The 15,494-nt window shown below is 39.5% G+C and overlaps 1 protein-coding gene across 5 annotated transcripts in view; it reads right to left on the bottom strand.

Annotated features, from left to right (window-relative positions):
* Window positions 1-15,494, bottom strand: part of AFF1 (ALF transcription elongation factor 1) — a 172,310-nt gene that overhangs the window by 16,452 nt on the left and 140,364 nt on the right. For 4 of the 5 annotated variants that reach the window (XM_033105974.1, XM_033105976.1, XM_033105975.1 and 1 more), the window contains 4 exons: window positions 10,051-10,105; window positions 9,887-9,924; window positions 7,680-7,836; window positions 1,725-2,666 (listed from right to left, as the gene is read on the bottom strand). In XM_033105974.1, coding sequence (XP_032961865.1) covers window positions 1,725-2,666; window positions 7,680-7,836; window positions 9,887-9,924; window positions 10,051-10,105 — 1,192 coding nt within the window. The remainder of the gene's footprint in view (window positions 1-1,724; window positions 2,667-7,679; window positions 7,837-9,886; window positions 9,925-10,050; window positions 10,106-15,494) is intronic. The other variant, XM_033105978.1, reaches the window with a different exon arrangement.

Raw genomic sequence — 15,494 nt, 5'->3', positions numbered from 1 at the left:
GGGGGCTGGGCTGAGAACTGCCAGGGAGAGCCTCCAATGTCTAACATTTCCCCCTGGTTACTGTGTTTCTCTGAAAATAAGACCAGGTCTTATATCAATTTTTGCTCCAAAAGATGCATTAGGGCTTCTGTTCAGGGGATGTCCTCCTGAAAAATCATGCTAGGGCTTATTTTCCGGTTAGGTCTTTCCGATAAGATTTCAGAGAAACACGGTAGTAAAAGCATTTTAGAAGCTAATCCGTCTCCCCACTCCAGCTAATGCAGAAGGTGAGCACTGTTCACTAGACACCACCATGGTAGCTGGAGGGACAGGTGAAAAAGTGATTTCCCAGGAGGAGGAGGTAAATGAGTATATCTTTGAAGTCTTTTCAGGCATATTGGATGCAGGTACCATTTTCCTACCCAGGTCCATCACGGTTTTCCTCCGTTAAGGTTTACACCTTTAACACACAAACACCTGGCATGAGGGAAAATACTCCCTCTGCTAGCTGAAGCTGCATGATCAATTAGCACTGGATCCCACCCCAGCTGACTTGCCCCCAGGGCTCTTATGGTGACAATGCCTGCATGTCTCATGCAACAAGGTTCTGAAGGAAACAGTCACCCTCAACTATTTTGTAAAGTCATGTTATATTTTTAACCTGGTGGAGTAATCAGTTGAATCAAAGACATGACAACAGGCTTCAGTGCTCTTTCTGTCCTTTGTTATTCTTAGATCAGCTTCCACAAATGAGTAAGAAGTTTTTTGTGTAGTTATGAGAGTGTTAAAACTTTTCCTCGTCCTCAGCAGGGAAGAGTTGGCTCTTCTGGTGCCTCTCACTCTGAATCTTGGGCAGATTGGCTTGGGAATGCTGCTGGGGAGAAACCCACTCATCTTTCATCAACAAGAAGCAGCAAAAACGCCTACGAGAAGCTCAATGATTCAAAATAAAGGAAGGAAGGAAACTGTCCAAAATAGTGGTATGTTTGTGTTAACTGAGGTTCTTAAGTAATGCAGGGATTTATTTTTCCTTTTTTATGTTCATCCACTAAGTAAAAACTCCCATAATTCTTAATAAATGACAGATTTTCAATACTTTACAGTATACCATACCAGCCGATATTAGTCAACAAAATGTCCTAACCATAAGTTTAATAGCTCTAAAACTTTTTATAACGTTCTGTTCTGCTTATTAATAAAAGTCAACAACAGAGGTCACACATTCTAAATCTGGAGGGTTCAAATTAATGAGGTACTAGGCAGCCATGAGCAATTTACTCAATTTCAGTGTATAGAAGTTCTTTCAGGAATTCAGAATACTAATTAACATTTCAATTCATTTAATTTACTTTTAATTAACTTACATTAATTAATATTTAATTTCTAGGGCAAAAGCTAATGGGCCAGGTGGTAAATATGTTATCAGAATAAATAAAAAAGTACCCCCAGATGTGCCATTATTCTAAAACAAGCTATCCTTTCTCGGGACTGCCTCATCTTTTTTCAAACTCGCAAGACCACTGAAGGAACCTGGCGCTTCGCAATGCCTGTCTGCAGAGTGGGAAGCATCCAAGTCTGCAATGAAAGAATAACTTCTGGTTTAGGAGCAAAGGCTGGATCGAATCCAAACAGGCTTCCCGTCTCTTCTAAGACAACTCGGGGCTCTAACCTAGTGCCAAGGACAGCCCTAAGCCAACAGCAGGCACACGCCACACCGGCGAGGGAGCCCAGGCCCCCTCACTCACCTTTCTCTTTTTGGCCAACTTGCTTGAGTTGTCTGAGTTTCTCTTCTCAGAATCCAGCTTCTTCCCAGCCAGTGGCTGTTTGTCTTCCGGTTTCTTCTGGTGGCTTCCCTTCCCAGGCGGCTGGGGTACCCAAGACAGGAGGTCGAGGGTTATCTTCACCATTAAGCTTTGTGGGGGAGGCGTGTCCCTGAGCGGGGAGAGCAGCTTGGTGTCTCTCAAAGGCACCTGCAGTTTGTCCTTCCGGCGGTCCTCCTGTACCACCACAGCGCGGCGACAGCCACTAGTCCTGCCACCACTGTCACCGCTGTGCAGGGGGCCCTGGCTCTGAGTCAGGGGAACGAGGGCAAAGTGCTCAGGGCTCTTGTTCTCCACATTGTCCTTCGTGGGCTCCGGGCCCGAGAGCGCCTTTGAGGGGGCTGGGGGTGCGGCCCTGTGCTTCTTCCTCTCGCTGGGGGTGGGCACGGCTGGCTTGGGCTCTCTGGCGTCTCCAGCACGGGGCCTCCCTTTCGTCTTCACCTTGGGCTTATCTTTGGAAGGCTGGTCCTTGGAGCCATGGGGAAGAAGTCCCAGCTCACTCTCCACCTGCAAGCTGGCCCGAGAGTCTGCTGGGGCAGATGCCTTGATGGGTTTTTTGGGTTGTTTGGTTCCAGTGGTTTGCCTCTGCGGTGGCTCCTGCTGGGCAGGGGACTTCTGACAGCTCCTCTTGCCAGCGTGGGGGCCTTCCGGAGGGACCCGAGGGCCTTTGCTGGAGCTTTTCGGGGGAGGATCTTTGGATTCCGAGTGCTCGTGACTCGTGGTGCCACCGTCACCAGCCTTGCCCTTCCCGTCCGGGTGCCGAGGAGAGGGCTCTGCGCTCCCCAGGGCCTCTGGTGGCACAGCCGGCTGGCTGACTTTGCTCAGCCAGTTGTCCAGCTGCCATTTATTTGTTGTAGGAGGCTCGGGCTAAAATGAAGAAAAAAGAGAAAAGCGTTAACTGACAATGGTGATCGACTCTTCTTTTGTGTTGCTCCCGCTCCTGCAGGACTGTCCTGGGGAGGTGTCATCATTCCAAACCTAAGACTTCAGGTCCTTTGTAACTTCCTCTAATTACAGGTCAAATTCTGTAACAGTTAACCCTTAAAACAATCTTCCAATTCTCTTGTGCTATGGGAATTTTGCTGAAGCAGATATCGACTAATAATAGACCATTAAATGCTGAACCAACGTAACCACTGACAACTGCTAAGAAATCTTTGTGATATAAATATGTTGTTCTAATGTTACAGTATTAACTTAAACAGAATTGACACATTTCACTTGTAAACTATTCTATAATAGGGAGAACTGAAGAATAAAAAGAGTCCTTTATCAAGGATTTTCAGAAGAAGGCTAATGAATAAAGTAAGTCTTGGTGATTACCTACGGGCTTCATGATTTATCTTTTGACATACTTTTCAACTGAAAATTACTTCAAGATTTGATATCACTTATCTTATTTATTTAAAACATCATAAACACTTATGTGACAAGGTTTTCAGTGTATCACAGATACACCCTCATTTTCAAATTTTACACCTTGATAGAAAGAATAAAGTGCGGTCATGTTAGCCAAGCATGAGTCCCACTTGAAGTCTTTAAAAATCAAGCATTAATTCTCTTGTTACAGGCAATCGGGTCTGAAATAGCACCTATTTTTCTAAGACACAAAGGGAGGCTCCAGAACACACATTTCAGAGCAATGATATTATACTGATTATCTGTGCAACTGATACGGCAAATAAGCCGACGTTCTTGATATCTCCTGTTACCTCAACTGTTGTTTAAATCTTTGTTGCTAACTGATGATTGATGTATCTAACCATCTCTAACTAGATTATTAAATCTTATTAACAGAATGACAGAGACTTTTGTATCTCCAAGTTCCACTATTATGTCTTGCATACAGTGGTGTACATGAGATATTTATTTGAGCATTCCTGTAGGTATATTACTATACCTACAAATATTATACCATATAGAAAAACACTAGGATCTATTAGAGTAAATAATATTATACTTTTTTAAAGGGAGGTACATCACTGGCATGCTACATGTTTTTCTTAAGATCCATCTGACAGGCGGTTTGTATGAATGACTAAATCATATGCACAATGCACTAGGAAGTTAACTGAAAGATATTCCACACAGATTTAACTGATTAAATTATGGGTTAAGGAGATCACTCCAGTAGGTGGACAATATTTTACAGGGAAGATTGCGAACAAGTTTCCCAAGTGGAATATCCCAAGTAATTCAACTCTATAAAAACATGCAAACTTAATGCATGAAAGATATGTGGATATAATGTAAAGGCTTTTTGGCTGGAAAAAGGTTAGGTAATAAAATGATCAGGTAGGTCGTTTGGACTTAGTGCGATTGAAACAGAATAGAACTAAGAGGAACTTTAAGGAATTCGATAGGACCATACTTTGGCCAGAAAGATGGCTGCATAATCTTTTTTTTTTGCTTACCCTATATTGCTGCCTAGAATAACTTCTTTACAGTTCCTTTTACTTACATCAACTCTATATCCGGGCTCACATTTGAATTTCAGAGCAGGGAGGGAGGGAAGAGGAAACTACTCTTAAGTGCCAGGCATTTTGTCACATGTAATCTAAAACTGTATTCAATATTCTAACAAGTCAGGATGATTGTTAAGGGTAGAGAAAAGATTAGCACAGAACACCTTCTTGTCAAACATTATTTCCTGCAAAGACTTGAGGGTGTGCTAATACTAGAGGTTAACTGGGGACAAAGCATTAGGATATACCACTTGCCAATCACTTCAGGAACCAAACCCGGCAAACCCTTCAAACCCTTTCTCAGGAAAGGTAAGGGTATATCTCACCAGGGCTGTGTTGGAGACAACTGTACTCCAGTCACTACAGAAGATGTATAGAAGAGCACGTATGCGTGAACCAGAAACAAGTATCATCCCTGGTCTAGGTAGCACCTGCCTTTTCCCTCCCCAAGCAGGGCAGTATAAGATACATTTAGTAGTCCCTAAAGGAATGTCCTGGTTACAGAAATAAATCACATTTTCTTCTGCTGCAGCCCTAAAAATGTCCAGAAGGGAGGCATATGGCCCAATTGCTGGGTAAAATTGAGCTGGTGTGCCCAGAAGGAGGGGCAAGGGTAGGGACGATTCTTTTTGTGTACCTACTATAAAGACGTAAAATGGATGGAATTCCTTTTAGTCAGATGTTATTTAGGTGTTGGGGAAAGCTTTCCCATGAGGGATTGGTTAAAAATAGATTTTAAAATGAATTTTAAAAGTGTAAGTGCTGGATAGGATCAAGGTTCGAACTTTCATTTCTTCTTCTGCCTTTGCTCATGCCCCTCCCCCTGCCTTCCAACATTGGAGCAAGCCAAACACTGCATACGGGAAGTGAAAAAATACATGATTAGTTTCCATTAAGCATTTTCATAAATGTTTGACCATATGTCCTTTTACCTCTCCTAACTTCTAAAATTGGCAAAAATTTATGTATTTTAGAGTGAATTATGATTTTGAATAAAAAATTTTAAGCTAGACACAACACATGCCTACTTTGCCAGTAAAATATCATACCTGTGGGGTAGTATGAATCCAAAACTTGAAAGAAAGGAGGAAGGAGAGAAGCAACACGGTGTAGTAGGAAATAAAAGGGCTCCAGAAGTAATGGGATATGGGTCTGAATCTTCAGTGTTGCTATTTTACTTACAGGTGAAAGGAAAGCTACCAACCTGTTAGGACTGAGGGGTGGTTTAATCAAGTAACTCAGGAAAAAGTACCAATAGCCTCGTTAGCAATCAACCACGGTAGTTTACTACCAAAGAAATGGACAACGAATGATTAGACAACTAAGCAGATCCCTGAATAATCGAGAACAGAATCGGTTTTTTCTGAACTTTACTCAAACAGTGAAAAAGGCGAGGTGTCCCATATATTTAGAAAAGCTGAAGTTTACATTTGGTCCCCACTATTAAAGCAAACACTGAAATCTGCTTTTTCCCAAGTTCACCACCAGCTCATCTGGCGTGCATATAACATTTCAGGTTGTCTTAAGATCTCTAAACTTGTCAAATGAATTTAAAATGGAGACACAGAGGAAAATTTCTCAGCATTAAAAATAGAATAAAGAAAAGGTTGAGAAAGTTATAATTAGTAACTATGGCCTATATTATGTATGGAATTCATGTTACTCTCAACTAACACAGGAGATTTACAATAATGAACGTATTATTTTAAGAGGAAAGAAGAGTAGATAGATACCTTGGGAAAATTAAAGGTTTAAAATCTAGACAAAGACAAAATATTTCTGAACCTCAGTATATAACATACAAACCATACCCAAGTCTAGATTTGCACAGCAACACTGAAAGGTACAAATATGACCCTATTCAGTAAGGCAATTTGAAAAAATAAAGTAGGATGGGAACATTTATTTTTTATCCAACAGTCTCTAATTTTATTCCAGTAACCTCTTGAGCAACAAGATATAATTGTTTCATTAAATCAAACACCAGATTAAATCTTTCTTTCAAGTTTCAATCATTCAGCCAATCTGTACCATTACCATTTCATCGGAATTGAATTTTACTATTTAATTAAATTCTCTTCCTTCTATGAGTAGAAGGAAGCGTGCAGACTTTTTTGACTGAATAAGGTGAGACACAAAGCAAAGATTTTATAAACATTAACAGTGAACAATCACATAATTCCTCTGTAGAGCATATTCAATCTTTTTCCCTGAGGAACAGAAAAATTATTTCAACAGCAATTAGCATCACACAAGGAAACAGAGAACGCCCAGAAACACAGAGTAGTTTCTAAAATCTGAAAGGCACTTCAAGTGCAGTTAAGGCTGATCTATGTTAATTCACTCCAAAAAAATGTTTATTGAGCACTTACTCTGTGCCAGACATAAACTCATATCTAACAAAAAATGACACTCAGTTATTTTCTCAGCCTCCCTTGCCCTCAGACATGGTTCTTAAGTCTCACTATATAATCTCCAGATGGATTTGGTTAATGCTCTAGTGGAACTGCCTTGCTTTCTAAACAGCAGAGGCAAATATAAAAATTTTAACACTTTCTTAATCAGAAAGTCTCATTTCCCAGCATTCCCATGTTAAACATGCAAAACAATTTTCTCTATACAAGCTGGTGTAGTTCACCAAAAATGCCTTCCCTTTTCACTAAGTATCCTTCTCCAGCATAATTTTTACACTGCTACTCCAAGTTTGAGGGCATTTGGCAACCGTTTTAGTTGTTACTAAATTTCTTGTGCTCCACAACCCAGTACATAGCCTAAATCCTCTAAATGCAGTGCTTGAGATTTTCAATCCCATCTGGTTATCTTTACAATATGTCCCAAGGGCGGGTGACAGGCAAACACAATTATCGCTGTTTTACGTGGATCAGAGCGTGCAAGAAACACAGCCCTGGCAAAATCACTTCGCCATCAATTTAATGCCTTGCTTTCAGTGATTCAAAAATAGAATCTCTGATAACTTATTTCTAGTTCATGTTCCTGACCTTTGCTAAATCAGGCTATCTACTTCTGATTTCCTTAATTCATGCATTCCTGAAATTTCAAAAAGAATTCTCATTAATATGAAAACAGCAGCCTACTAAAAACGCATTCACTTTTTCAAAAGCAGGGAAAAGAAAATGGTGTGCAAACATTCTTAAAGAGTTGCTCTTCAAAACAACACTAGCAACTACGGAGAAGAACCTATCAGGGGAGAGAAGACCTCTCTCTCAAACCTCCACTGCCAAATGTTTGGTAAGAAATAACTAGAAACAGCTGGTTCCACAGGGTAGGAGCAGAAAAGCATTGCCCCAGGGGAAAAAAACTACTCAGTCCCACGGTCTGGGTCTGGCCCCAGCACGCTAGCCCCAAAAGACAGAACGCTGCCATCTTAGATTGCCTCCTGGAGGGGACACGGTACCTCAGGAGCTGCAGTTTCATGGGGTTCATTCTCGTCGCTGTCACTTGAGCTGCTCTCGCTCTCGGAGTCCGAGGAGCTGTCTGAGTCAGTGGTGCTCTCTGACTCGGCACCACTGGAATGTGCTGAGGCCGCTGCTTCTGGAAGCGACTGCGGAGCGCTGCAAAGCAACCGAAAGAGATCATCTGAAGACACCACGCAAGGTGGATTTTTTCCCCCTCTTTATTCATTTCCTGCTTTGCTCATTTTTCTGCAACTTGAAAGAAGGGCCTCAATATTATCTAATCTTACTAAAATACCATACCATCCAGTTGAGAGAAAGGCCCACAGTCACGCAAAAATCAGCAAAAACTCTTAAAATAGCTCACCAGATAACTACATAAAGAAGGAGCCTGTGGAATTTTGCTCATAATGAACATTTTGAACTATACAGATGCCGGGTGCTTCACGTCAGGGGTTGGTAAACCATGGCAGGGGCTAGCTGCCTCTTTTTCTAAATAAAGTTTTATTGGAACATATCCACACCCATTATTCTGTGTGTTGTCTATGTCTGCTTTTATAGTACAAAAGCAGAGTTAACTAGTTTCAACACAGACTCTATGGCCCACCAATATTTAAATAAAATATTTACTTTCTGATACTTTACTTTTGCCGACCCCTGCTATCTATAACCCAAAGCAGTTAATTTATGAAATAAGCCAATACGTTAAAAGCTCCCTCTATGCTCTATACGAGAAATAACTGTATGGCAAAGACTCCTGCATACAAACGGTGTTCCTTGGACAGTGACCTCAAAGGCAATCCAGTCACACGCGTGGGCAGAATTATAAAATAGGCCATTCTTTACGAGTGGCTTAGGATGATCCCAAATAGCAGCGAAAGTAGAGATTAAGTACCACAAGTTTTAAGAACAGGGCAGTAACTCTAGGTCAGTGAGAAAACACGTACTGATCACACTGCTGGGCATACACAGAATTTCAAAGCGGGATCTTAAAACCTTGCCTTGATGGCATTAGCCGAAGCAATAAATCAACTAGAATCTTGAAAGCCTCCATATCTGCCTAAAATATTAAGTGATAAATAAATTAAATAAATTACACGAGAATAAGCAGAAAAAAATTATTCGATGATAAAACCAGTAAAACCACTAGTTGAGGTAATTTTAAAACAAAAACACTAGCCTAGGACATAACTTCCTCATATGAAATGTCGCGTCAGGTCTGCGATCACTGTCACTCAGGTAGCTTAAGCCAGTGATGATCAGAATGAGAGACACCTTCTGTGTGACTCCTGCTTCTGACTTATCCCCACTTTGTTTTTTTCTATTTTTCTTCTCCTCCACTTTTAAGATAGGTACTTTGTCATATTTTATGAGTCACTATAAGCCACCAGAAATTACTGAACAAAATAGGATATAAATAAAGGAGCAGGGCTTATGAATCCACAGGACCTTTTACAATTACTCGAGCTCCCCCCACAATAGCTGTGACATCACATGTATGTGAGGAAGGTTCTTACTGCTGAGTTTGGCTTGGAATGGAAGACAACATCTCAAGGGAGTAAAACAGCTACGGCGTAATTTCACTCTGACCATGGAGGTCAGGTGCTGGCATACTAAATCATTAAATTCAGTACCAAAGGGAAACAGAAAGACGGTGCAGATCGTTCCCATTTCCAGAATTAAAGCATCATGTTTTTTTAAAACATAGCTAGCTGGTGACAAAGTGAAAACAGTGCCATTTTCTATCACACTAAAATGTACTGCAGGTCATTTTTTAAGAGCAACTGAAACAATTAGAAAATTCACATAACAAAGAAAAAAGGCACCATGGAAAATTCAGCTTTATAATTTTTGAAAACACTGCAAATCGGTCACTTTCTAATAACACTGGACTCTTCAGCATAACTTCTCAAATACTGGTTACATAATACTGATGGAAGTGATTTAGCTTATTTTAAACTCTCAAAAATATTTATCACCCAAACTGATGATTTGGGTGGGTGCAGGGGCTCCTTCTCTTTTAGAGAGTTAACAACCTATGTTTGATTGAAGCTTCCAAAAGATTAAACAGGTGCTTTCTTTTAACTGTGAAGCTCCATATCCTTCCCCATGAAGAAGCGATGAAAGTACTACATAAGGTTGTATTTTCCCCAGTTGGTAGAGAAACGCAAACGTTTTGTACAGATGGGGAGAGAGCAGTACACAGTACCTTGGAGGTGCAGATGTGGAAGGAGGCTTCTCTGGGGTCTAGGCATTCACAGTAAGGGGAAGAAGGACCAGGAAAAGAACAAAATACAGGTTAGGATAAACAGTTCTGGAAGGTTAAACGGATTTAAAAAGGATTCCTGGTGTCACGGGGAATACAGAACTTACTTGTTCGCTCTCACTGTCCTCACTGTCACTAAGCTGAAGGTCATCTTCAAGCATGCTAGAAAGGACAGGGACAGAGACACTGCAGAATTTATCATCATTTCAATAACTTCTTTAGCATATCAACAGAAGATACGCTTAATGATTTTAAAAAGGGGATGGACTAGGTATAGGTTTTATTTATTCATTAAATGCTTTATTTCCTGGAAATGTAAGTTTTACAATTATAACACAGAAACTAGTTCGGTCCAAGCTCCTTACTATCTCACAATTGAATCCTTCACACATGTGAGCACTGAAAGCAGAAATACTATGAGACAGGGATTTGCTGCCAGCCTCAAGACTAAAGTAACTAGGTCCACGAAAGGAGGAGAGGAGGGATTGCAGTCTAGACTGCTCTCTGTCACCATGTACCAAAATTAATTCAAAATGAATCAAAGACTTAAGCATAAGACCTGACACAATAAACTGCATAGAAGAAAACAGTTACTAAACTTACTGACCATGGGTTCAAAGAGGATTTTATGAATTTGACCTCAAAGACAAGGAAAGTAAAAGCTAAAATAAATGAATGGGACTATATCAAACTAAAAAGCTTCTGCACAGCAAAAGAAGCCATCGACAAAATAAAGAGGCAACCAACAGAATGGGAGAAGATATTTGCAAACAACGCCTCCGATAAGAGGCTAATATCCAAGATATATAAGGAACTCATACAACTCAACAACAACAAAAAAACAATCCAATTAAAAAATGGGCAGAAGACCTGAATATACATTTCTCCAAAGAAGACATACAGATGGCCAATAGACATATGAAAAGATGCTCAACATCACTAATCATGAGAGAAATGCAAATAAAAACCACAACGAAATACCACCTCACCCCAGTTAGAATGGCTATCATCAACAAGACAAATAGCAACAAGTGTTGGAGAGGCTGTGGAGAAAAAGGAACCCTCGTACACTGTTGGTGGGAATGCAGATTGGTGCAGCTGCTATGGAAGGCAGTGTGGAGGTTCCTCAAAAAATTAAAAATAGAATTAACATATGACCCAGGAATCCCTTTCTTGGGTATATAATCAAAAAATCTGAAAACATTTTTCCGTAAAGATATATGTGCTCCGATGTTCGTTGCAGCTTTATTTACGGTGCCCAAGAGATGGAAACCAAAGTGTCCTTAGATAGATAATTGGATAAAGAAGATGTGGTATATATACACAATGGAATACTACTCTGCCATAAGAAAAGATGAAATGGTGTCACTTGCAACAAAAAGGATGAATCTGGAGATTATTATGCTAAGCGAAATAAGACAGAAAAAGTCGGTATGTGGGATATAAAACTGAAAGCAACAAAGGAATAAGACAAACAAAATCCCATAGACACAGACAATAGTTTAGTGGTTACCAGAGGGTAAGAGGGGCAGGGGTGGTAGATGAGGGTAAGCGGGGTGAAATATATGGTGATGGAAGAACTGACTGGGTGGTGAACACACAACGTGATATATAGATACTATATTACAGAAGTGTACATTTGAAACCTATGTAACTTGACTAACCATTGTCACCCCAATAAATTTTAATTAAAAAAAAAAAAGAAAGGAGGGGAGGGGAGAGGAAAGGGGAAGTGGAAGGGGAAAGGAAAGAGAAAGGAAGATACACTACACTCAAATTATTTCCTTCTATAGTCTCTAACAAGTAGAATAAATGATTGAGCATTAAATGATTTAATACTGGAGAAATGAATATTTGTAAAGTGCTTAGAACAGTGCCAAACACTTAAAAAGTGCTATGAATTAAATAAATACATAGTAAGTCGGATTTACCTATCAAGGCAAGTGTCACCAAAAAGTGCACTTACCTTACCTTTTTGTCGAAAGGACATTAATAAAATTGAACTTTATTTTCCATACACACAAAAACATTCTCTTTTGTCTGTTTGAACATTGATCAGTGGAAAGGGTAGTAATATAAATAATATTGTTTTCTAGAAAATACGTGTCACCTCACTGCTATCATTCTGGTAAAAATAAAAACTTAGTTCACTTCCTCAAAGTTATATTAATACTCATCTCTAGGTAGTCTGGTTATGAAACCTAAATATTAAAAGCAAACATTTTTCAATCTGTATATGTTTACTCAAATCTTAGGCCCTTCCCTATCTCTTCCCTTTTACCTTCTTCCATGGAGATACCCAAAATCAAAGGAATGAATCAGTAATTGCTTTGTCCCACTTCCTCCAAAATTTATGAGCATGACTATTTGAGGAAATGTTATAAGTGGGGGGGAAAAAGTCTGCTTGAGTATTACTGATGCTCCAAAAACCAAATTATATTGGAGGTTATAATCCTTCAGTACTTCCAAAAATACTTCTTCAATAATCTGACCAACAATTTTTAGTGCAAATCCACTACCTGCCACTGAAGTAAGCAGGCATGATTATTTTGGGAGTCCTTGGTAAAATCACTGTATTTTCTAAAACTTGGCGCTCTCATAATGACTACCTACATGCAATACTATTATTTTGCCAAGGAGGTATTTCCACCAACAAATGTAGTAAAAACATCGTGATAAGTTTCTAAAAAATATGAAAACTGTTAGCTACTTGTAAATGTAGATCTTACTCAATATTTATCTAATGAAAGCTAAGGTCCTATTTTAGCCAGGCTAGAAAACACAGCCTCAGATGTAGGGCTTGGCAGTAGCAATCATAATGGTATAAAAGTCACTCAACAGGTTTACTGCTGAATGGTGTCTTGGCCTGGGTAACACAAGCAAAAGATAAAAGATGTATCTTTGGAATAAATGTAAGGAGAAAAAAACAAAAAACAACAAAAAACTCTGACGAAGTGTGTTCAGTATTAACCATCACCAACAAAACCACAGTAAATGGACCTCTTTGTTTCTTAGTCATTGGGTTTGTTTTGTATAAAACTGATTTGCCTTGATTTCCTAAAATATCAATGACCATGTAATCCACCGACGCTTCCTGTTGTTAGAGGAGGACTAAATACCTTGTAAGTTGTTTGCCTAGCTACTGAATGCCTAGCTTCCATGAAAACATTCTCCAAAAGTCAGCCAGAAAGTATATTTAAGACATGGTCAGTAAGTGAGAAAGCCAGTATGTTCTGACTTCAGTTCTACTGGCTGTTCAGGAATAAAAGGGACTGTAAAAATGCATTTCAGATTCTGCAAATTTCCCTTTCAGAGTGTTAGGTAGACAATAACAAAACAAGCCTGCAGGTACGAAACTTATTCAGGACCTAGAAGGGGTTGAAGGCCAGTTACCTCTGAAGGAGGATTGCTAAAGACATCTCCAAAGACACACTCACTCAAAAGCAATGATAAACCAATAGGGTCAAACAATATCTACCACTTACGTAGGATGTACTAGAGATTTACACGTGGTAATTCGTTTCATCAAAATTCATGTGTGTAATTTATTTGACATGAGAATCCGGAGACACAGTGTATTGTCAGTGTCTGCCAACCCAGCCAACAGTAACCACAGAATCTTCCAGAAACCACAGTTAATCATATCACCATTGATGAGTAACTTAACATAAAACAATATGCTCTTAATGGAGAAAAGAAATACTTCCTAAGTTTTTTTATAACGAACATTTATTGCATCTCTATTAAGATAAAAAGTTATTTAAAAACCATAACGAAGTTTTGCTTATATAGAAAATTAATCATGAATGCCATTGTGATTTTTTTTTTAAAAAAGAATCTATATAGTTGGGAAAATGTCAACCTGATGACAGGTAAAGGTTTTATTTATAGTGATAAAGTGAAAAATTAAAGGAATCAGCTGCTAAAATACTCTACTTGTCCCACAAACAATTACATTTGAGGCCAAGCACATGAGAGTAAAACACACTATACCTCACATATTGTATGTGAAAGACCTGGCCATTGAATGTGAAGAATGACAAAGTTAACTACAGCCCATCTGGGGGAGCACCTTTCCACCCACTAAAAGAGAATCAAATCTCTTAGACCCAGTCTCATTCATACCAATAAAATCTAGGACAAGAGAACATAGGGCCCAAGGGATGTACTCAATTGTAAGCTTTTCTGGGGCAGGATCAAGTCATTTTCACCTTCACAGCATCTATATCTAAAACTTGGCAGCTATGCTAAAAAGCTAGCTGAATGCATAGCAGCACCCCTTTTGCTGAATAAGTAGCAGTACTACACAGCTGCACCCACTCTGGGAAGGTTACAGGCATTCCCTTCCTCACAGCCCTAGGGGCCAGCTCTGACCATCTCCTCACATTCCAAAAATGAGCATATGGTCTCAGAACGGCCACCTGACTTGCCTAAGGTCATCAAGCTGGAATATGCTGGAGCCACGACACCAAAGCCATTCCATCTGATATGATCCTCTTGCTCTGGACACAAGGGCTAGAAAATCTAACCGACGGAATGAAATATAAATTTCAGAAGCCACTGAAAGACTTTCATTTAAAAGAAAACTATCTTATTGGTATAGAATGAACATACTATTTTTCCCTGATGAAAATCAATGAACTTTAAACCTTGTATACTTTTTAAAGTGGTCAAATAATGAATTTTACTTTCAAACGCCAAAGACAGAGCAGTTATTTCAAAGCATATGGCACCATATGGCCTACCCTGGCACTGTTCAAAAGAAGCCGAATGCTCAGGGAAAACAACTCTTTGAACTACCATGTAGGTTTAACCACATTTTACACTACTGTTAGGTAAACTTTTTACTTAAAGGTTACAAACAATCCTCAAACCCCTTTATACAAATGCATTCTTCAGGCAGCTGTTCTGCAAAGCTTAAAGAGCCGCATACAGGTTCCGGCAGGCATGCTTCAACGACTCAAGAGTCCAACTGTTACTGTGTGAGGACACACAGACAAGCCTTTATGCCTTTTCCATGCCGTGGTCCTGGGCTTGCCAAAGAGTTCATTGCCAATATTCTGTAACAGCTCAATTCAGAACCCAAAACCCATTTAAATGACCTGATTTCTTGGCTTCACCTTTCCTATGATCAGGCCATACATTTTATTTGGGAAAGAGTAAGTGAAAGCAAGCAAGCTCACAGCAGTTATTTGCAATTAATAAGTCACAACCCTGGTATTAGGTGTGCTTAAAGTGGTAAGTAATGCTTTTCAGAAATGGCTAATGAACATGTCAAAATGTATAAACTTGCACAATCTCATAAACTTAAAATTGATTTGGGGGCAGAATGGGCAACAGAGTGCAGGGAAAGAGAAAGAAGTTGGGCTCCAAGGCATATACATAATCCCCCAAATTTTAAATTCAATCAGGCTTTGATTCATTTTTGACAAACGATGAAGCAAGGACTACAAATGCTTTTTATAAGATGATGGAAGGCTACAAATTATGAAGAGGACTCCATATACAAGAAGTGATAAAATGAAAAAGCAGATCTTAAAGGGTTGTGACA

Source organism: Rhinolophus ferrumequinum, chromosome 5, assembly GCF_004115265.2.
Source record: "Rhinolophus ferrumequinum isolate MPI-CBG mRhiFer1 chromosome 5, mRhiFer1_v1.p, whole genome shotgun sequence".
NCBI classification, from domain to species: domain Eukaryota; kingdom Metazoa; phylum Chordata; class Mammalia; order Chiroptera; family Rhinolophidae; genus Rhinolophus; species Rhinolophus ferrumequinum.
The sequence above is the reverse complement of the archived record's forward strand: the minus strand, read 5'-3'. Positions and strand labels throughout refer to the sequence as shown.